The 23,360-nt window shown below is 39.7% G+C and overlaps 1 protein-coding gene across 1 annotated transcript in view; it reads right to left on the bottom strand.

The window, feature by feature from the left end:
- Positions 1-23,360, bottom strand: part of LOC126188281 (cytosolic non-specific dipeptidase) — a 178,521-nt gene that overhangs the window by 43,393 nt on the left and 111,768 nt on the right. Inside the window, exons 4-5 of the mRNA XM_049929865.1 lie at positions 21,660-21,889; positions 6,529-6,727 (exon numbers count right to left, since the gene is read on the bottom strand). Of these exons, the coding sequence (XP_049785822.1) occupies positions 6,529-6,727; positions 21,660-21,889 (429 nt within the window). The remainder of the gene's footprint in view (positions 1-6,528; positions 6,728-21,659; positions 21,890-23,360) is intronic.

Below are 23,360 nucleotides of genomic sequence, written 5' to 3'. Positions count from 1 at the left end.
TATGGAAGCAGCACAAGCCATCGACGATTCATATGGGCACTGAACAATGGAGGCAACACAAGAAAAAAGGGTAGAAAATTTGGGGGAACAGATAGCATGCATGAATCTAATATCATAGAAACAGCACCAGAAGGTATGTTACCGCTATGAGTGACGTATTCCAGAGAAGCAGATCGTGAGCGAGAAGGGTGATCAATGCTCATCTGAGACGAATATGGATCTGTGGTGCTGGTATCACAGGCATTTTGGGGAAGCTGCACATCAGTACTAAAAACTGCAGTTACCCAAATTCCATGAGCGGGCCTTAAAGGATGCTGACGTCTGCCACCAACAGCCTGTGTGTCCACAGAAGAAGGTGTGAAGACAGCTGGCAAATGAAACACTGACAGTAAGGCACAAGTCACAGTAGCAAACAAGTTGGCCATCCAAATCTATGGAGAACAGAGATGGACACTGGACTTACGTTTTTCATTTGAGCCTGTGTGGACATTCATGGTTACAAATTTCACAGACCCCATACACGGTGCCAATTTTTTTATCATATTTCTGCCTCTTGTCAGATTTAGTCAACAGATGGTTAATTAGTATGAATCATAATTCCGATCTGATGAACATGTTGTCCATGTTGGCAGATGAAGAAGAGTCCTCTGAGCAGAGTAAAAACCAATCGACTGCACTACACAATAGGATGTCCAAGGGACTGATGGCATACGAGGATGAGCACTGTGGCCAGGTAATACAAGAGTTCCCATTGATCACCCACAAATTCACTACCAACAGGAGATGCAGGCACTCTATGAGGCACAATATCTGCATGTTGCTGGACCAACCTGTTGCAGCTTATCCGAGGAGATTTCCACCAGACAAACTCTTGGTGGTGCAGACTGGGTTTGTTGAGCTCCAGAAAACAAGTATAATAGACAGATGAGACAACCCGTGGTCATCTCCCTTACACATGGCGAGAAAGAAAGATAGATCATGACTTATGCAGAAACTATAGAGTACTCAGATAATACTCAACTGTTAGCAAGGCACAAACGTAACACACTATAACAGAACTACTGCCCACACTCAACTGTTTAGTGCAGTTCACTGTGCAAAAGCCTATTTGCAAATTCTCATAGCTGCGGGGATGTACCAAAAACCCCAGCAATAAAACTTTTCACGCTTTTTCAGTACAAATTTATGACCTTTGGCTTGAGGAACTCTGCACAGACATGGCAGAATTTTATGCAGGAGGTATTACAGGGTCTGCCACTTCTCTACTGTTACATTACTATTCTCTTATTTTCATCAACAGCTGAAGAACATGCATCCCATTTGCAGCAGCTTTTCCAGCATCTGCAAGAATTTGGCACAATAGTTAATCCTGATAAGTGTAGATTCAGCAAACGAGAAGTGCACTTCTTAGGATAAGTTGTCTGTTGGCCAGGCTGGCACTGCAGTGAGGGCTGGTCAAGGCAGTACAGAATATGCTCATACCAACAATGTACAGGGGATTGTGTAGATTCTTAGGTATGGTAACCTCTATCGATAACACCTTTGTGGGATGGCAAGACAACAGAAACTGCTCACTGCATTGCTCATGGGCAAATACATGGCCAGCAACCTAAAAGTACCTTAGATACCAGCAAGCAAAGCCGCATTTCTCTCAGTCATGTGTTGTTTGGCAAAAGTGGCACAATTGGCTCACCCATGAATTAACAGCCCATTGGCCATCAAGTGTATGCAAGTCAAAATGCCACAGGAGCAGCATTGCAACAAAAGGTGGATGACAGATGACAACTGCTTGCCTTTTATTCACATAGCCTCACGCCACAGCAAAGGAAAAGGAACATCAAAGGAAAAGGAACACAACTGATTGGGACATGTTGGCAATCTACATGGCTGTTCAACACTTTTGGTCGTCAGTAGGGGGCAAACAGTTCACAAACTACTAATGTTGTTCTTCCACTGTGCCACGGCTCGCAGATCACCACGGCTGTGAAAATAGGCTGAGTATATAGCAGAATACACAACCAACATGTGACACATTTCCAGCAAGGACAACATCATCGCAGATTGTCTGTCACAGAACTGCGCTAGTTTATAAGCAGTACTGTGGGTGGAGATAGTGGTAAAGTAGGGTGATCAGTATCAAATGAACATGCAGCCCTATGGCTATGACGAATTCCTGCCCCATATGGTGATACAAGCATCTGGTGTGACAGATTGTGAGGAGTACAGCAATCTTACCTTCCTGAGAATTTAAATGTAGGGTTTTCCAGGCACTACAAATTTGGCTCACCCAGGCATACATGCTACAGCAAAATTAGTATCAAGTGAAGTGATGTGGCCTGGAGTACAGAAGGACTGCAGAGCTTAGACATGTTCCTATCTTAAGTGCCAATGGAGCAAAATTAGTCACCATGCCTTTATACCAGTTAGGCAGTTTCCAACACCCAGTCAGATTTTCCAACACTCGTGCTGACAACATGGTACCGATACCATATTCGGGTGGCCAATATTTTCTGGTTACAGCCATTAATCAGTTGACAAGATGGCCAGAAGCTACTATACCAGACATCTTGGCAGAGAAAGTGGCCAAGGCATTAGTGGGTATATGGTTTTCAAGATTTGGTATGCCTCGTGCAGTTACAATGAATTGTGAATGACAGTTTGAATCATGGCTTTCAGCAGAAATCCTACAGCTATTCACAACCATCTGTGCATTACCAGTGATCACCTTGAGTGTAGCATGATGGTGGAAAAGCTGCATTATACACTAACAGCTAAACTGACCCATTCTTCATATACATGGATGGAAACAGTACCACTGGTATTGGCGGGCCTGCACATGACAGTCATGGAGGCTTTACAATGCTCACCAGCTCAAATGGTCTACTGGGAACAGTTGAGGGCACTGGTAGAGCTCATAAGCCTAACAAGAGTTGAGACCCAACCTTCAGAAGTAATGGACTTCACATGGCAACTCAGTACATGCATGAGATATTTGCAGGAAAGCCCACCAGTCAGACATGTAGAAAGACAGATTTTTGTTCACAAGGACCTACATATTACACCACATGTCTGGCTCTGAGGCAATACAGCATAGCCCCCATTAAGCCAACCATAGACAGGGCCATACAAGGTATTTCCAAGGCACACAGACACCTCCAAAATTGACCAGAATGGTAGACACGGAACAGTATCCACAGACAGGTTAAAGCCATCATATCTAGACATGGAGGAACTGGGACAACAACGATTTGTCAATTATACATCAAAACAAGATGATCCGACAGCACTGAGTGATGTGGAGGGTTTCACGGTGATTCCAGAAGAGACTGCTGCTATAGTACTCACTGCTACTATGCCAGAACCTCCGTAGGCCATTGTTATAGGGGCTGGATGTCAACTCAGTTACCAACTTTCCCTGGGAACCAGGATTTAGCCCCTTAAAATAAACCCTCAGTTAGCTCATTTTTATTTTGACAGAAACTTAAAATACCAAGTATACTAGGGCAACTTAAGAAGAGACCTTCAAAAAAATAAAATCCAACTTATATCCATTTCAGCATTGATAAATATATGTTCGGCCATTATAGAGCATCTGGTACTACATTTTTAGCCTGGCTGTCATGTTTTGATTGAGGTAGTTGCCACTTGATATTGTCTTTACAGTATGCAGACTTGGGTACTCAACAACAAAATGCGCACTTTCAGACTCTCTCTTACATTTTTGTTTACAAAATGCTTTCAAAAAAGGATTACTACAGTGATCCTGAGTTTGACACTGATTTTAGTAGCTCTAAGAAGAATGTGATGTTACTTCATTAGACATTGAAAGTGATGATAGTTCATCAGTTGAGCGACAAGTGCTCACCACTGGTACAAGAAAATACACCCTTTATGCTTCAGTCAGCTCCTACAGGATCTGTGTTCACAGGAATCTGTTGTGAAATACATGGTTAGACTTCATAGCTACACAAAAATTAAAAAAATGACTTCAAGTTTCAGGATATTTTAGTCAAAGACCAGTGCATGAGTATACTCAGGATTTTATTACTGGTGATTTTCAAAACTTTCTAATTCATTATTTTGATCTTCAAAAGTCATCTTTATATGTATATACATAATTAATTCATTATGTGATGTTTTTCCATTAATAAACTATTTTTTGGAATGTAATTTGAAAAAAAAGTTAAGTTGTTCTTTGTGTGGCTACAATTGCCTGAGACTGCAGTCATGTGTGTGTGAGTTGCGTTTGTGCATGCTGTCTATTTTTGACGAAGGCCTCAAGGGCTGAAAGCTTTATTTGTGACATTCTTTTTGTTGTGTCTACCTGCGACTCAGCATCTGTGCTATATGGTGAGTGGCAACTTTCCTTTTCATAATATTGTTGCAGTCCATCCTGGACTTTCCATTGTTTGTTAAGTTAAGGGTTTAGAGGAACATGCGGCTGGGGGTACTTGTATATTTGATAAATAGTTTTAGTTGTTTATTCCTTGGTTGTTGAGTTGGTGCTAGTATGTTAAATAAAGTAGCAAGCTAGATTAACTCATGCTTGGTTATTCTGGCTTATCATAATTGGAAGAAAGTAGCCACCAAACATCTTTAAAAACTGGCAGCCTACATTAGGAAACTGGGCTACACAGATATGCAAGGAAAGAGGGCTTCTTTGTAATTACATCTCCAGATGATGCCACCACCATGACAGCATCTAACACAAATCTGATTTTAGGATGAAACATGTAGAAGTTTTAAGTTTCTCTGTAAATGTATAGTTTGGTTTTGCAGGTGAGCTAATATCAGAAAGAGCCCATGAAAAAGATAATGGTTTGCTAGCATACGAAAACTTTCTCAATGAATGATCTTATGACAACTTCTTTACAAGTTCAACAATGGAAGAAGGATTTTAATAATTCCAAATTGTGCAGTATGAAACCATTAGTCTTGTGCGCAAGGAAGGATGTTGTTAAGTGAAGCAAAGAGGGAGTAAAACAAAGTTATTATTTACCAGAGGTGACTGGCAAGTTGAAACGAGTGATTTCCAACTGTGTAAAATGTTTAACTGTGAATAAAACAAAATATAAAAAAAAAACAGGAAAGAAGGAAGCCTTCCTTCAACCCTTATTTTGTACTTGTCGTATGGATCACAATAGATTACTTTAATTGGCTCATAAGAGACACAAATGAATCATAAGTATTACTGATGATGCTTGTCATAAGTTTATTTGCCTGTGTCCTGTAAAGACTACAAAATCAGCAGAAAGAATTAGTAATGTAGAATTGCAGAAAAATAATTGAGAAAGTCCAATCCAAGTAACTACTGATAAAGATACTTGCTTTACATCTCAATAATTTGAGGATTATTGCTGAATGATAGAAAACTGACACATTTTAATAACAACAAGACTCCTTAAAGAGGGAGAGGACATACTGACAGTATAAACTGTATTGTGGCTACAGTTATTGCTGAGCTTCATATAGACAACCATATCAAATGGTTCAAAATCCAACAGTTCAACATGCCATGAATTCAACTTACCATGGAAGTATTTGGAAAACACAATTTGTACTTTTCATGGGATTTAGAGTTCACACATAGACCACACTTCACATCATGAAATTACTAGAAGGATGCTAAATGTAAAACAGTAAGATGTAAGACAAAAACTGTGCTAGCTTCAACGTGCAAGTCTCAAAAGAAATCCTTCATGAACAATGTTGGGGATCTTGTGGCAATAAAATGCATACAAACCGGCCCAAAATTAAAGTTGAAGGCAAAGAATATCACTTCCTCCTCAGTGACAGAAGTCAAAACAAATTATATGTATTATGTTCGTGAAGAAAATGTTAGCCATCAGGGGTTTAAGACAATGACAGTAAGTGCCAAAATCATATAATCCTGACCAAGTTGGATGCTTGTCAGGACAGTCAAATATGGGATTCAGATGGGGGATTTAAAAGTTTTCTTGCTGACAAGATAGGCAGCACACAAGAGAAGTCAAATAATACTGAGCAGTTGTTCATGGAGAAGACATGAGTTACATCATCCAGTTTTTTTTTTTTCCTTTCTTTTGTACAGAATTTGTAACTGCGGTAATAATAAATAATTTGTTTGACTCTCTGAACCATTTTTTGAGCACATATTGTCCTGAGGAATAGTTTTTTTCTAAAAAAGTGTAAAGTTAAAAACAGAAGAAAATAATGTAAAATTGAAACAGCTAAATATTTTTGTGGTAACAGAAGCACGACATAACCGTACTGCAGATTTAGACTGACTGAAACTGATCTGGGGTACCTGTTGTCAGATTTAGAAATAGGTACATCAAATTTTCATATGGTAGTTTCTGTTTTTCCACAATTGGTTAAGACAACAAAAATTTCTACTATTTTAAATCATTACACAGATATACAATTATGTAAGATTAAACAAACTATTTGACTGAAAATAAATATTTTGAACACATGACTCAAGAGGGAAATAAGGAGTGACACAATGTGAGGCAACAACATTAGATTATTAGGCAGTCCATCTCTTACCTTATCCTCATTGTGGAGTAATTTATTAGTTCCAATGTCTGCACGGTATTCATCTACACTGAACTCTATATTTTTGTACATCTGTCTTTCTTCATCAGTCAAAGGTGCCACATCGTCCATAATACCGGTAATCAAAATCTTCCCATCCTTGTCAACAAGGGTATTCATTAAATAAATAAGGTCAGACATACCCTCACACCTGAAAAACATTAAAGCATGTATTTTATAGTTTTCAGAACAATAACTGTAACCAAAAAAATTAAAACTTCAGTGCAATCACACAATTCCAGAGGTGACTGCTATACTTCTGTGCTGATGCTCTTGGTATCTTATGCTGCATCACCATACAAATATCTTAGTAATTTACTATTATGCATGGCAGAGAATCATACCAGCGACAGATTTCTCTAGAGACTTTGCATTATTTGCAGATTAATATATGCCACTAATGGATCTTTCTATAAGAAATGTGATGTCACAAATGTCAATAATCAACAGCCAGTCTCACTCCTCACAATGTTTTCCAAAATTTTTGAGAGGATAATGTAGTCTTCAGTTGTCACTCACTTCAGTAGTGATGGAATACTGTCTCAGTCGTACTTTCAATTTCAAACGGACAGCTCTACAGAGGCAGCTATTTATACATTTGTTCACTGACCACAACTCCATTCAACACATCTCTTCCCTAGTCACACACACACACACACACACACACACACACACACACACACACGGAGAGGGCAGAGAGAGTTAGCTCCAAGGATGAACATTGTGTAAAAGCTCATTTACATTTTAACTGTATGCCAAGGGGTTACCTTTACTCTTTGCATTATTTGTAATCCATCCAGAACTTTCTTTTATCATATTTTAGTCATAAGAAGATGAACAACTGTCCAAAACTCCCCATAGAGAAATTAAGGGCAAAATTTAGGCTGAATATCATGTACAATCAATTAGTCACATTTAAACCCACTTGTTATCATTACAACTCATCAAACAACCTAGTTGTTTTCTGCTTCACATATCATTTGATAAAATTCATGATGCTGATCACAAATATTTACTTCATAATTTTTCCATCACATTGTAATATTTTAAAAATTTAAAATGTTCATGTGAGGTTTGAAACACTAACAGCAGCTTATACACTCTCAGCATTTCTCTTTATTTTGCAATGTGTAAAATTTTAATAACCAGTAGGAAGGAAAATAATGACGAGGTAAATTCCATTTATTTATTTTCTTCCTTTTATACTTGAAACTCTGAAGAATGCTTCCCATCTTTGTGTTGATCTAAGTTTAGGTTACTGTGCTCAAAAAGATTGTTAGTTACCACTTTACTCCAATAGTTGCTGTATTGGCATTAAATTTTAGTGGGTACCTTGATGAATCTGCTCACTTGTCCCATTTCATAGTTTACCCAACAATGTTATGGTAAACTATCCAAATGGGAAAACCATATCTTAATCTTCAAACATTGAGCACTCCAGTTATCTGGGATTTGACCAGCAGTTTTCACCTCAATGTGCATTTAAATCATATGATTCTTGCATCCTGAGACATTTAACACACATTGTTCCAGAACATAGGAAATGTTCCTTCTCATCCTATTCATTGAGTTTTCACAGTGTCTAATGAAGTCCCATATGCACTTCCAGCCAGAGTCCATGCAGTCTTAGTGATGTGTGATACACAAGAGGAATCATGTGATGTATTTCTCAGTAGACTTCCTCTGAGATGTTTGTTGGCAGACCCAGATTACTTCTGTGGATTACTATGCTTACACTATCATGCTAAATAAGTCACCAGCCTCATTTTGACCAAAAGTACAGGGTTAAAATAGCCACATCTTCTGCATCACTTTTCAGTAAAACAACTTTCAAAAAACTCTCAGATCCAATCAAGAGATTGGAAAATGAGCAATTTAAACATCCACTTCACTGCCTCCAACCAGTTTCTTGCATCTTCTGTATAAACAACACACAATATCAATCTAAAGTTAGAAGGTATAAGATCACACACAAGAACACACTTAAAAACTTCTACTGGTGCCAATTAGAATTTATTATCCATTAATAATCCTCATCAATTCCACCTCATTATTATCAAACAACAGCTCCATCTAGCTACCTGCTTCACTCTCTGGTAGGTGGTCTTTTCTGACAGAGTCCTTGTATGCTTGCTAAACAGCAATACCCATCTTGAAAAAAAAAAGGCAACTGACTAAACCAGTTTCCAGAAATGTGCATGGGAATTCACTTCCAAACACTTCCACAACTTTACTGATCACAACTTCTGAAACACACATTACAACACCACCTCCGTCCTCCACCACAGAAGCCAGAAATCTAGACGCATGCATCTCACAGGAACCGTCTGCTGACACCATGATTTTACTGGCTCCAAACAAAATTATTTTAACAAGCATGTCAGTCTTTGCCCATCAGTCTCCAGGACAAAAGGTAGTCACTTTGATTGCTTATTTCCTATTAATGCTCATACTACAGCTGTAATGTGCCGCTACCAGCCAACATCTTCAGAAGTTTGTTGTACAGCTATTAGGAAACAGCAGCCATCCTATAGAAATCACTCACCTTTTGGGCCAGCCCCCAACCATTTAGCTGGATTAAGGGGCTGAGAATAGATCCCATCTCATAGAAACTGGAAACTCACTACTGTCATTCACAATAGCAACCAGCACTACAAACGGCCATGGCTAGGATCTGATATGTAACACATAGACCATGCTTGTTAAGGTTTCATTGGAATCCATAGCCTATAGAAATATTTTCAGAGGGAATCCTCAAAACACAAAACATGAAATGGGTGTCTGTTGGCAGGAGGGGAGGCAGGGTGGGGGGAAGGGGAGGCAGAATGATTGTGATGAGTAGGTTTGGAATGGGGTTAGTGATTCAAAAAAGGAATGGAGGAGTGTTGAGCTTCTGGGAGGTGGTCACAGTTTTGGCTTTGTATGCTGGTTACTCTACCTTCACAAAAAAAAATTCTCTTGACAACCAACACATTAAATCTGTACCCAAGGCACCACCCACTTCATCCACTAGATCTCCACATTTTCTGTCTCTTTATCACTTGGTGTTCTTGTCACTATCAATGCTACCATGCTGATTCCACTAATATTGTCACTAAGCATGACCACTCCCAACATACAGGCGATTCCATATCTATAACATAGTTCCTGCTATTCAAGATTACTAGTACTTTTAAAAAAAAACTTGTACAAACAAATCTGCAACACAGCCATAAGCACTTGAATAGTTGTATTGCGTACCAATTTGTTCATTGGCCATCCTTAAAAATTCCTTCTGGCTACTTAGAATCTCAAAACCCTCATCAAATCAGACCCACAGCGAGGGTGCTTTTTCCATTCCTCCTGAACCTGATCTTCTCACTCACTGAGTATGCCTTGTCCTCCTCATCTCAGCAAGTCACTTTTATCTTTATCTTGTTGATGGGTCTTGTGAAACCTGTTTTTACATCAAACCTACCAACATCAATGCAGGCAGGATCTGAGCTGCAGAAGGGAGTAACTCTTGCTAGTTTCCCAATGGATAGTGAAATAATTTTGAGATTACATGGCAAATGGATCTCAGTGTACTTGCTATTGGCCAGCATCGATCAGATGTTTAGTCATTGTTCAAACAAACATTGAATTAATATGTTTGTTTAAGTGGTGGTACAGGATTTCAGTGTAGCTTTTTGCATGGACTATGCTGCATAAACACTATATGGTCAACTTCAAAACTGCTTCATAGCCTGTGTTAGTTATATTCTCTGCAAGTGGAAATTCTTCCTGCAACATTTTCACCATTCTCTTACGACTCTTGTCTCAAGTTTTGCTAGCCCGTATTACCTGCCATTCCTTATCATCAGCTTCATTCTTGCATGTGTTTTCTTGTTACATTCCAAATTTCTTAGCCAATGAAAACTGCATAATGCACAATAATGCATACATGCTGCACAACCTAGAGCATTAACAACAATTCAACAACTGACACTCAACATTTTTTTCAGCAACAACATTCAGGATAACATTTACTGATTTAAAATTATTTTCAAAATAAACATTCTAGGTTTATTGATTCAAATAAATATGTCCACAAATCAGACTCCCAATAACTGACTGATTACTCTCTGACAGTAGTCTTAATACTTCTGGAAAGTATACATAGTTCATTGGTTCATGGAATCACATCGGATAATGTTGTGGAAGCCGCACAATGTTTCAACAAGACAGCTGATCATCATCTTCAGGTGCTTACTGACATGTTGCTGCAATGGGTCACCAATATATACACTGTCTTGCTAGAGAAGCACAGGTGCCAAGGGGTCGGGCTAGAACATCACTGTAGATAAATCAGAGAATATAGCAACATTCAGTGTCCTCTACTGGAGAAACGGGCCACAGTCTTCACATGTATGACACAGGAAAAGCACAGCTGCAAATCGCTGCCCTGAGCACGTGCAGGCAGAGTGTTAGCACCCAGTTTAAGTGTGTGGATTCTGATTTCCTACCTGTGTTGGCTCCGATTCATTCATCTGTGGCAGACAATGCCTCAGTACTGTGAACAGAGATGGGGAATCTGAGTCCACACACTCAAATTGGGAACACACACAACACAGATCTGTAAGTCCACAGTATTGGTGAAAAGTTGAGAAAACTATCCCGAAACACATGTGCTACAAAATGCCACTGTTTCCTGCACGTGTACCCTGATATCAATATGGGATATGATCACCATACACATGTACACAGGCTGCACTAGGGGTTGGCATACTCTGGATCAGGTGGTTGAGCACCTGCTGGGGTAAAGCCTCCCATTCTTGCACCAGTGCCCGTCGGAGCTCCTGAAGTGTCCTAGGGGTGTGAAGACATGCAGCAATACGTCAACCAAGAGCATCCCAGATGTGTTCGCTGGTGTTTAGGTCCAGAGAACAGACAGGGCACTCCATTTGTCTGATATATTTTGTTTCAAGGTACTCCTCCACAATTGCAACTTGGTGGGGCCATGCATTATCATCCATCAGGAGGAAGGTGGGACCCATTGCACCCCTGAAAAGGCAGACATATTGGTGCAAAATGACATCCCAATACACCTTACGTGTTACAGTTCCTCTGTCAAAGACATGGAGGGATGTACGTGCACCAATCATAATCTCACCCCACACCATCAAACTGCAACCTACATACAGGTCCCTTTCAAGGACATTAAGGGGTTGGTATCTGGTTCCTCGTTCATGCTAGATGAAAACCCAGTGAGAATCACTGTTCAGACTATACCTGGACTCGTCCGTGAACATAACCTGGGACCACTGTTCCAATGACCATGTACTGTGTTCTTGACACCAGGCTTTATGGGCTCTCCTGTGACCAGGGGTCAGTGGAATGCACCTTGCAGGTCTCCAGGTGCATAAACCGTGTCTGTTCAGGCGTCTGTAGACTGTGTGTCTGGAGACATCTGTTCCAGTGGCTGCGGTAAGGTCCCGAGCAAGGCTACCTGCAGTACTCCATGGCCGTCTGCGGGCACTGATGGTGAGATATTGGCCTTCTTGTGGTTCTGTCCACTGTGGATGTTCCGTACTATAGCACCTGGGCACGTTTCCTGTCTGCTGGAATCGTTGCCATAATCTTCAAATCACACTTTGTGACACATGGAGGGCCCTTGCTAAGACCTGCTGTGTTTGACCAGCCTCCAGTCACTCTAGTATTCTGCCCCTCATAACGTCATCAATATGTGTTCTTTGAGCCATTTTCAACACACAGTCACCATTAGCACGTCTGAAAATGTCTGCACACTTACTCGCTGCACCGTACCCTGACGTGCACCAACACACCTCTGCATATGTGGACTGCTGCCAGCACCACCGTGCGACAACCGCAGGTCAAATGCACTGCATGGTCATACCCTGAGGTGATTTAAACCCGCAAACCACCCACCAGAGCGTTGTTTCACCATGTATCAGCATTATCCTTAATTTATGAGCTTGGGTGTATGATGATGTTATAGCCCCACCTGTTGGCACCTGCACTTTTCTAATCAGCCAGCTTATATATTGGTGAGCCACTGCAGCAACATGTCAGTAAGCAGCACCTGAAGATGATGAGCAGCTGTCTCATTGAAATACCTTACAGCCTCCACTAGATTAACCTATGTGATACCCTGTAAGATAATGGGGTCAGTGTCGCATGGTAATACATACCACAGCTGTGGCACCATCTGCTGGAACATGTATATTGTGGGAAATTTCCCCAAGAATTTTCTGGCGAGCCAGAAAAGTGCTTTAGAAAAAATAAGAACTAACACAAGTCATCCATAATGAAACAGTTTTACTTCAATCTGTATAAGATTTGACTGCGTTTTCAATGAGAATTTAGAAATTGATATTAAAAACAAAAAAATAACATTTGAATAACACATAGTAAGACTCTTGGCTAGTGCATGTGAAATGAAATGATCGTATGGCATTGTTGGCCGAGAGGCCCCATTCAGGTTAGGCCACCAAGTGCAAGCCTTATTTCAGTCGATGCCACATTGAGTGACTCGCATGCCAATGATGAGGATGAAATGATGGTGAGGACAACACCAAGTCCACGAGCGGAGGCAATCTCCAACCCGGCAGGGAATCGAACCTGGGCCCGCTGCGTGGGAGGCAAGGACATTACCCCTCAGCTAAGCAGGCAGACTATTATATGTGGAATCTGGTGAGGTAACGATCTAAAAAACAAATAAAAGTGAATTTTATAATACTTATGAAAGCAAGAATATTTTAATTTTTGTGATAAATAATTTTAATGAATATGATTTAAGTGTAAAATATAAATGACCATTTGTGACCAAATGTGGTTTGTCTCTGATGTAGTTTTGATTAGGGTAGCGGTTAAGTGACTCACGAAGCTGAGAGCACACAGAGAGATTTTCTGAGCCTTCTGCTGGTGGACATGGGTGTTCAGGCAATGAAATACTGCTCAGGTATGTGAGCTGAGTACGCCATTATGGAAGTCTTTTGATGTTAGGACTGAAATTTGTATTTCAGCACTTCTGAAATACCAACAGCTGGTTGTCTTTTGAGTACTATGTAACGTCTTCTTCTGGATTTGCATATACATAATTTGTCAGCAAACTGCTTTCATGCACTGGCAGACACATGACCAATCCAGTTTGTACTTGGAATATTACCATATTGATGAATCTTCTATTGTGAACTATTATCATTAAATCAAGTGTTTTCAAAAGTGTTAACGTGTTCTTCATAATTCACTGATAGATTCACTGGCCACTTGATGAAACTACAACATCCACATAAGGGGTAAATGCAACCAGAAGGCAACTGCTCCCCTCAGTATATGAGGCATCTGCTAATTTTTGGATGAAAAGTAGCATTGGTTCATGTTATTGAACACTCAACAGGCATTTACTTGTGCATGCTACCTCCCTGGTATGTTGCAATAGGATGGGCCCAACTTGGATTCAACTTTTTCCAGGTAGTATTTCAGGATCGAGTGTTCCAGAAACTGTATAGGCCTGTGAACAGTCAGTGTGGAGGCTCAGACCTATAGACAGTGCATAGCAGTAATAGTCTGACTGTGCAATCATTGTGCATATGTGAACACTAATATAGCGGTAGGCTGCAGTGTAAGAGACTCTACAGTGTAGGCCTAGCTCATGCTGCCACATTTTGTGTGACAGTCTTTCACAAATTAGAGATGCCGCTGGTCCACGTGGTAGACGTAGTGAGATGCCACTGATCTTACCAGCACTGGTCAGTGTTGCTGTTCTCACTTGCTGTACCACACATGAACATGTCTCGACCATCTCCATGCCGTCGCCAGGCCATCTCCATGCTCGCGCTGTAGCCAAGCTATACCATCGCCAATGTTCGTCCCATATTTTTTCCTTGCTGCTGTCTTTACAGCGTCTTTATCGTCACCTGCTCCACGTGTTGCAGTAACAGTTGATGTCATAGCAGCCACAAGTTAAGTACAAGCATTAGTTGCATTATATGTCTTGTGTTGCTAGTCATCAGCCATGGATGATGAGATACAGAAACTTCCAAGTGAATGAAGATCAGAGGATGTTGGGAGTGATAGTAGAAGTTCTGTTATGCCAAAGGAGCATGGTTGGGTGCCAGGAAGTGAACTCACTCGATTATTGAACACACTGATTGAGAAATTAGTTGAAAGTTTAGATCTAAAATTGGAAAACATAAAATTTGAACTAGATGGAAGTATAAAATCTGAAACTGAATTTGGAGAGAAAATAAATGCAGTAAATCAAAAGTTTGAGCTGTTGGAGATCTGATTTGAAAAACTTGAAAATAAACTAGAAACTCATGAAAAATCTTCAAAAGGGAGCCAATAAATAGACAAAGTAGAAAAGGAGCTGGGAACCAATGTGGAGACTGTAGAATCTGAACTTGGGGGATAAATTGAAGCAAAGGAGAAGCAGTGCAGGAAATGTGAACTCCAGACAGATGTTGAACTAGAATCTGTAATTAAAATCGGCAATGAAAAGTTAAAAGGGGAAGCCAAAATGATGCAAGGAAAGATAGACAATCTGAATGAAACCCTAAGTAATGCAGCAGCTGGACAGGCAGGCATGATGATAGTGTGTCCCATGGGAATTAGTAGTAATATAAAGCCATTCAATGGTGAAAATAAGTACTATGTGTAGATTTCTTGGCTACATACAAAGATAGCTTTGTAATAGCGATGAGTGAGGAGGCAATAGTTAAATTTCTAAAGAGACAGCTGGAGGAACCAGCTCAGACTTGGGCTAACCAGCATTCTGAGGAATTTGTAGACAATAAGAAATTTGAAGCAATGTTCTTGCACAAATATTGGGGGGCAGGCCAGGCAATTAAGGTTGCAAAATGATTTCTTAAATAGGCTAAACTACAGAAGTGGTAGAGAAACTACGAGAGAATTCAGTGCGAGGGAGCTCAGCAAACTAATGCATTTAGACAGACCATTAGGGGTACTAACAGAAATATCAACATTAAAAAGAAGGTTACCAGAGAACTAGCAGTGGGATCTAATACATAACCCTACTGATTCAATGGAAGCATTTTTGAATTTTATTGAGAACATGGACAGGGCACTGTGTTATAAACCAAAATTGGTAGAACACAAGGAAGATCGCAGAAATCAGAATAAGGGTAACAGTTATGAAAATAATTTCAATGATAATGGGAACAGGTGGTCAAGTAATAGGAATGGGGACTGGAGAAACAGGCAGGAGAGAGAAGAAATAAACCATTAAAGGGGTAGAAATGACTACCACCTAGAAGAAATGATAATGAACACAGGCACAGGGGATGACACAGTGCAGAATTTCAAAGTAGGTGGACAGAAAATCAGACATAGATTCACCTAAGGTCCTTAGACCGACTAGGACATATGCTGTGAATAGGATCAGAGAAGGGTGCAATAAACATTAGAGGGAAAGGAGGAAGTTGGCTATATGCCAGATGGATGCAGTGCTGGGTAACACTTATATGTGGGGAGGTTTTATGAAATTTAATAAGAGAAATAAAGATACAAAGGGGAGAAGTATCAGTGATTTTACAATGAACTGGGTTACATAAGGGAGTTATCTGATAGGGATGAGATAGTGGAGCATAGAGGGGACGAGAATAGCATTGGTTTGTCTACATTTGGGGGTGCTGTGGGACTGGAAATTGGAGCTGAGCCTGTTACAACTCTAATAAATGTTGTTGACAGTGTTGGCGGAGTAAATCTCAAGAGTTCTTTGCATAATGTAAATGAGTTTATTACAAAGGAGGCAGATGATATTGTATGTGACAATGGTCTAGCAAGTGTGAAAGATTTGAATATGCCAGTGCCAAAGGTAGAGCAAGGTAATATCAGTTGTATTAATAATGAATTGAAAAAGGAAGGAGATGGTGAGGCAGATATTAGGTGTGATGAGATATGCTCAGTAAATACAGTGAATACATTTGTATTCAGGGAAGACAGAAATCATGTGGGTCTAAGTAGGGATATTATCAATGAATGGATGGGGAAGGAGGAGCATTAATGTAAATTACGGGGTGTGATATGCAAAGGTGCTTCAGATGTTGGTGCCAGAGGAATCGGAGCAGTTAAAATTCAAAGAGGCTGGAAAGATACAGAAATTGAAATATGGGAATGCAAGTGAAATATCTAATGATTTATTTAAAGGGGATATGGAGACTGAATATGGGAATGGGTGTGGGGATGCATGTATGATGGATAAAGAGAGCAGGGAGGAAACTGAGGTTGATATGATGGAGGAAGCTGAATTGAAAGTCATAAAAGTACAGAAGGTGCATCCTATTGTCAAGTTAATAGTGCGGAATGTTGCAAGTGAAGCATTGCTGGATACTGGCTCAAATATATCACCTGTGTTTGAATCCTTTTGGCAACGAGTAAGCAGTAAGAATCTACTAGAGCTAACTATAAGTGCAACTGGGGCATGCAATAAGTCCATCAGAAATAAAAAAAATTTAGAATTTATGATAAATAATTATTGTTTTAGTGTGTGCTGTTTTATCATTTCAGGATTGCCAGTAAACATTATTTACAGCATGGACTTTCTGTATAAATATGGCTGTAATATTGGGGATAAGGATATAATTTTGGATTTTGATGCTGGAGGGTACCAAATAAGAACAAAGTTTAAAGAAGAATTAAAAGAAGATTCAGTGATGGCACATTTACAGAAGGAAAATGAAAAGTATGAGGAGTCATGTGCAGGTGAACAAATAGATAATAAGGTAAAGGAGATGCAGGGCTTATCAGAAGTGAGAAGGTTTCAACAGGGTGAACTTCTGCATAAACATAAAAGTGTGTTTTCTGATAAGCCAGGAAGGTAGTGAATTCTGAGTATTCCCTGAACGTGTCACCTCATGTTGTCATTAAGGTAAAGCCTTTCCTGATTGCAATGAGGGACAAAGAAGCAGTCACAGATAGAATTCAACAAATGCTGGAATGGAAAGTATGAGAACAGGAAAGGAGTGAATACAACAGTCCAATTGTAGTGGTTAGGAAGAAGGATGGAACTGTACACAATGTGCTAGATGCCAGGAAGACTAAATACAGTAAAATAATGGAAAGGGAAAATGACCAACCATAAACTATGAATGAGTTGTTGCTAAAATTTAATAATGTGATGCTAATGTTTAGTGTGGATCTGACCTGTGTGTTATGGCAGGTGCCACTTCCAAGAAAATCTGAAGATATACAGCTTTTTTGTTTGAGGGAAGGACATAAATGCTGAGAGCTGTTCCATTTAGTCTATTCATATAAGATACTATTTTTCTTAAAACACTGAGTCATGTACTTGGGTGTGAGTTGATGAGGCAGCTTACAGTGTACGTAGATGATATACTGATCACTAGTGGTATATGGCACGGACATTGTCTGTTGTTAGAAAAGGTGTTCAGGGCATTACAGAATGGGGGAATGACACTCAAACTTAGTAAACATGAATTTATGCTTGTGGAATTAACTTCTTTAGGCCATCAATTAACAACTGAAGGGACACTGTCTAACACGGATAAGATCAAGACCACTGCAGAAAGTATGAGGCCAGTGAGCAAAAAACAGTTGATATCTTTCACAGGGATGTGCGATTTCTACCGGAAATTCATCAGTGACCATAGTACGAACTCTCCAAATTTGTGTAAATTATTAAAGAAAAATGTTTCCTGGAATTGGATACCCCCCCCCCTCTCCCCATCCTCCACCCCCCAACCACCACAACAAAATATTTATAAACTAGAGTGCGTTCCTAACCAAGTGATGAGAATGATAGCCCATGCTGTAAAATTTCCACTACAAATTCAAGATCTCAGATATCTGAATCTACTTTAAAAATACACAAAGGGTCACAGCCTTATTAGACTTACAGTACCATCACCACTCCTACCATAGTAGCCAGAGGCTAAAACTGAAGGAGGGTTATGTCTAAAAAGTAATGTAGAAAATAAAAACTATGCATATCATTGGATAAATGTAAGCTACTGACTCCAACCAGCCCACTTGAGTTGCATCACACCAGTCACACACTACATTTTACGTAATGGTTAGGGGAAAAAAAAAGAGTCTAAGTGCTCAAAGTTTCTGCACTGAAAACTATTAGATCTTGATATGAAGAAAATAAATAGCTACAGGTTTACAGTGATGGATTCCAGAGAAGATTAGAGACATGGCAGCCAGAATAGAATGCCAACAATTCACAGGATATGTAACATTAGGAAACATCATATATATTTTGATGGAGATATTAGAGCCATAACTATTGCTCTGTATCATTTTACCTACAGATATCAGATTTGGTAAACCAGTAATATTAAGTACTTCAAAAACAGCTGCACTGGTGATCTGTAATTACGTGGTGCTTCCAGTGTGCAGAGAAAACATTGGAAAGTTATGACACAGGTGAGAATACCTGCTTTCAGTGGATACCCTTCCACTGTGGAACTAGAGGGAGTGAAATGAAAGACCAGAGCAGCTGCAAACATTCATTATCAAGCTGGTCTGGATATAAAAATCAAGTATAATCCTTCGAAAGGTGCCCTGTAATGTTCACTCCCAGAATGGCCCCAAAGAGAAGCTGTTGTGAGATTTCCAAGCACAACATGACACAACCACTTCAGCAGCACTCTTCGCAATCTAGCTGTTCTTGACAGTTCAAACTGCACACTCTGCAACAGCTGGGATTCCATGGATGCTTTATGCTTAATTATTTATACACCACTGTTTGCAAAACATGTTGTGGACAATTACTGAGAAGCAAGAGATAAAATGATGAATTTGTAATGTTATTACACCATACATTGTTGTGCATACAGTAGCTTCAGATATACAAGGTGTTATCCAAAATTTTCGGGACTGGTGCTGCCATCTGTTGAAAACCTTACCTTTGGACTAATGATCACCATCACCCTCGAAGTAGTTCCCATTTGCACATACACACCGGTCCCAGCGCTTCTGCCACTGGTCAAACGTTTTCTGGAAGTCCTGTTCTTTGAGGGCATTTATCACTGCCAGTGATGCTTCTTGAATCCTCTCTAGAGTGTCGAACTGACGGCCTTTCAACTTGAGTTTCAGTTTTGGGAATAATGCAAAGTCGCGAGGTGCCAAATCTCATGACTGTGGTGGGTGGGATACAACCGCCATATTGTTTTTTGCCAAAAAGGTCCTGGTGAATAAGGATGTGAGACAGGGCATGTTGTCATGATGCAGCAGCCAGTTCCCTTGACGCCAAAGATCATGCCGTCATCGCCGCATGTTTTCACAAAGCTGTCGCAAACCATCACAGTAGTATGTGGAATTCACTGTTTGGTTGGATGGGACAAATTCTTTGCGCACAATTCCCTTGGTATCAAAGATGAAGATCATGATCTTCACTTTGCTCTTCACCTATCTCGCTTTTTTTGGGTTTTGGACAGCCTGGGCTCTTCCATTGGGACAATCGTTGCTTTGTCTCTGGGTCATAACCGTAAATCCAGTTGAATCATTGCAAGGGTCTCCGTAGCAATTTTCCCGAGATTCACACAGAATTTGATACACAGGCGATGTTCTGTTCACGGATCCATCATAAAATCGCCACACACCAAACACAGAGTATTACGGAAATCACTATGGACACACAACACATCCTCCCAGCTAAATGCCACTCCACACACTGACTCATCAGATGTGTAGTTCTTGCCACCTAGCGGTGCAAAGATCTACTACTCCTACTTCCCAGATGGCAGCACCAGTCCCGAAAATTTTGGATTCCACCTTGTATGCTTCTTATCACTGTTAAATTTTTTCTCTTCCAATTTTATTGCTGTACTTCAAGGCTATATAAGTGCCACAGCAGTAAATAAATAATTTTGTTTTGACACAATGTGGATTTCTGTACTATTTTTCCCAAGTTACAGAAATCTGAGAAAGAAATATGCTTCTTGCGACTACTTTAAGTGCAAGCACAGCTGAAATGGTTAACAGTGACAATAAATATTAGAGTAAATCATTTCTAAAAGGATAATCCAAAGACAATATGACCAAACAAAAGGAGAAAACACTGGGATGAAATAAGATTCAAATCTGAATTAAATAAATTACTCTTGGACACCTTGATATGTAATATGATATTGTTGTAATTAGTTGATTAGGAGAGAGTGCATGGTTGATTTTTCTCACTTCTGCATTCCTACACAGAGCAACTGGACCGTTTTATACGGTACTGTGAAAGCATTCAGATTTGTTCTGGAGTAATATGATAATTTTTGACATGCCTGTCCATCATAAGGATAAAAAAGTGCACGCCAACAATTTCCACTCCACTTCTGAATGGGGAAACCTTTCTTTTCCACTTATTTATACCAAAATGATCAAAAATCAAGAATACAATAGTCAAACCATATCCCTAGCTCTGAGAGGAAATTAGTATGCATTGCAGCAATCACCAGTTTTCACTAACAAGAAGAGAGAACCAGTCAACAATGTTGTTAGCTGAACTACAATGAAACACAGTTTTTTCCCTTTTTTCTTAGAGGTTAATGTTCTTTACAAAGACAAATACTCCTCTGGCAGTCACATTTAACAATATGCTGAGTCACAAAAAAATCTTAAGGAAGGCTGAAGAGACATATCTGAAGCACTTCTTATTAGCTATATATACGAGAAACCTGTTCTAGCATGTAATATTTGTTGACTTCTTGATCATCTACTAATTTCAAGTGTGGCAAATTAAAACTTATTATGTTAGATAAATACAAAGAAGTTCATCACTTTTTCTAATGAGTCAGATGAATTCACATTGAACAACAGAACTCATGTTACATCCACATTTATTTTTTCCAGTTGGGAACAGAAAGCTACAAGAAACAAGAGAAAGGTGAGAGAAGGAGGGAGGGGGGAAAGAGGAGGGAGGGGGGAGAGGAGAGGGAGGGGGGAGAGAGAGGGGGGGAGGGGTATTTATTTCCATCGTTTTTGTTTATTCATCCTTTTTTATGTCACTAGTCCCAATTACAAAAGAGGGCACTTTTCACTTATGTGACACTTGCCATAAAATTTAAAAAAATATGTTCAAAACTGTGCAAGCAACATTATATGCATATCAGAATTGAAATACTTACACAGTGCCTCCCATCACACCACTATGCAGATCCTTTGCAGATGACTCAACTTCAATAAAGAAGTAGCAAATTCCTCTTAGCCCATAAGTCAAACATGGCTTGGTTGTTCCAAGCCAATAATTATCAGAAATACAAACATAGTCTATATCCTTCAGAAATGTATCTTTGACAGAATATAACAATTCATCCAATCCTTCACTGCCCGATTCTTCCATTCCTTCAAACACAAACTGTAACAAAAGGAAATAAACACTCAGATTTTCATAAGATGAAAATATATTCAAGCTGTTACCTATACTTTTAAAGAAGGTTTATGGCACTGTAATGCTTCTAGGGAATATTTATCATGCAAGTAAATAAAAAGATGCAGTGAGACAGAAGAATATATTCACAGTGAGGCTACCTATGTATATTCTGGGTTTGCTTAAAAAGACAGGAAGATCACAGAACAAGAGGCGAAGATTTGTACCCTCTAGGCAAAGGCAGGAGCTCTTTTTTTTTTGGCGGTGGGGAGGGGGGGGGGGAGTAATCAGAAAAGGATGTGGTTTGACTAATTTTATTAGCATTGAGCTTGTGGTTGCTACTGATGCAGTGAAATATAAATTCTGTTAAAAATATTGCTACATATTGAGGTAGGTAGTCCTTTATTTCAGTTTATCATTTCCTATACAACATGATTTCAAAAAATATATGCGCATTTATTGTAGTTTTGTTTGGTGCTAAATAAGGAATTATTTTTACTAGGACCATAGCTGGAAAACCCATAACATGATTGTAAGTGTGCAAAAATCACAAACATTATACTAATTTTATGGCATTAATTTATATACACTGTTTAATGGCAAGCCCACCATCAAAGAACAACAGCACAGAAATATCACATATGGCTGTGAAAATATCACCTTTTTTTATGGATGCCCTTAAGTATAGGAAATATGTCTACACACCTACAGGACCTCCAGGGTCTGCATGAGCCAGACACTTATCACCAGTAAAATTTGCAAGAGAAAAAATTGAATTTCTAGATGTCATCAACCTTGGGTTATATCGTCCTTCTAAAATTTGCTGGTCTAATCGTCTCATCTTGTTCCAAAGAAAGATGGAACTTAGCGTCCCTGTGGAGATTACAGAGCTGTAAATGCTGTCCCTGTGTCAGACTACCATCTGGTGCCTCATTTACAAGAAATCAACTGCTAACTCTTAAACAGAAAGATATTCTCTAAAATTGACTTTATCTGAGGTTATAACAACATTCCTGGTGTAGCGTAAGATGTGCCTGAGACAGCTGTTATTTACACCATTTGGACTTTTCATGGTGTGGGTTCCTGTAGTCATGTCCTAGTTCATGAACCACGGGCAACGTATGAGTGGCCAAGTAAGTGGTCCCAACAGTCGGGATACCAGTTACTTTGGAATAAGGCTGGGCATCTCGGACATATTCTGAGTCGTGGTCACCTTTGTGCTCATATGGCAAAGACTACCAAATCCACCAGTTAGTCCCTCAGCCGTTAGGGGTAAAACCCAATGGGACTCGGGGCAAGTAAGGCTAGCAACCTGCTTCCCTGGTACTTTAAATATGATGCTGGCAACAATCAGAGCAAACTGCCTCGGACCTTTGGAGGTGACGGAGTCCCACCTCTAACTGACAAACCAGGGACTCCTAAGATACAACTTGGCAAGCAAATGGTAATGAGATGGGGA

Source organism: Schistocerca cancellata, chromosome 5 (genome assembly GCF_023864275.1).
Source record: "Schistocerca cancellata isolate TAMUIC-IGC-003103 chromosome 5, iqSchCanc2.1, whole genome shotgun sequence".
Classification (NCBI taxonomy): domain Eukaryota; kingdom Metazoa; phylum Arthropoda; class Insecta; order Orthoptera; family Acrididae; genus Schistocerca; species Schistocerca cancellata.
The sequence above is the reverse complement of the archived record's forward strand: the minus strand, read 5'-3'. Positions and strand labels throughout refer to the sequence as shown.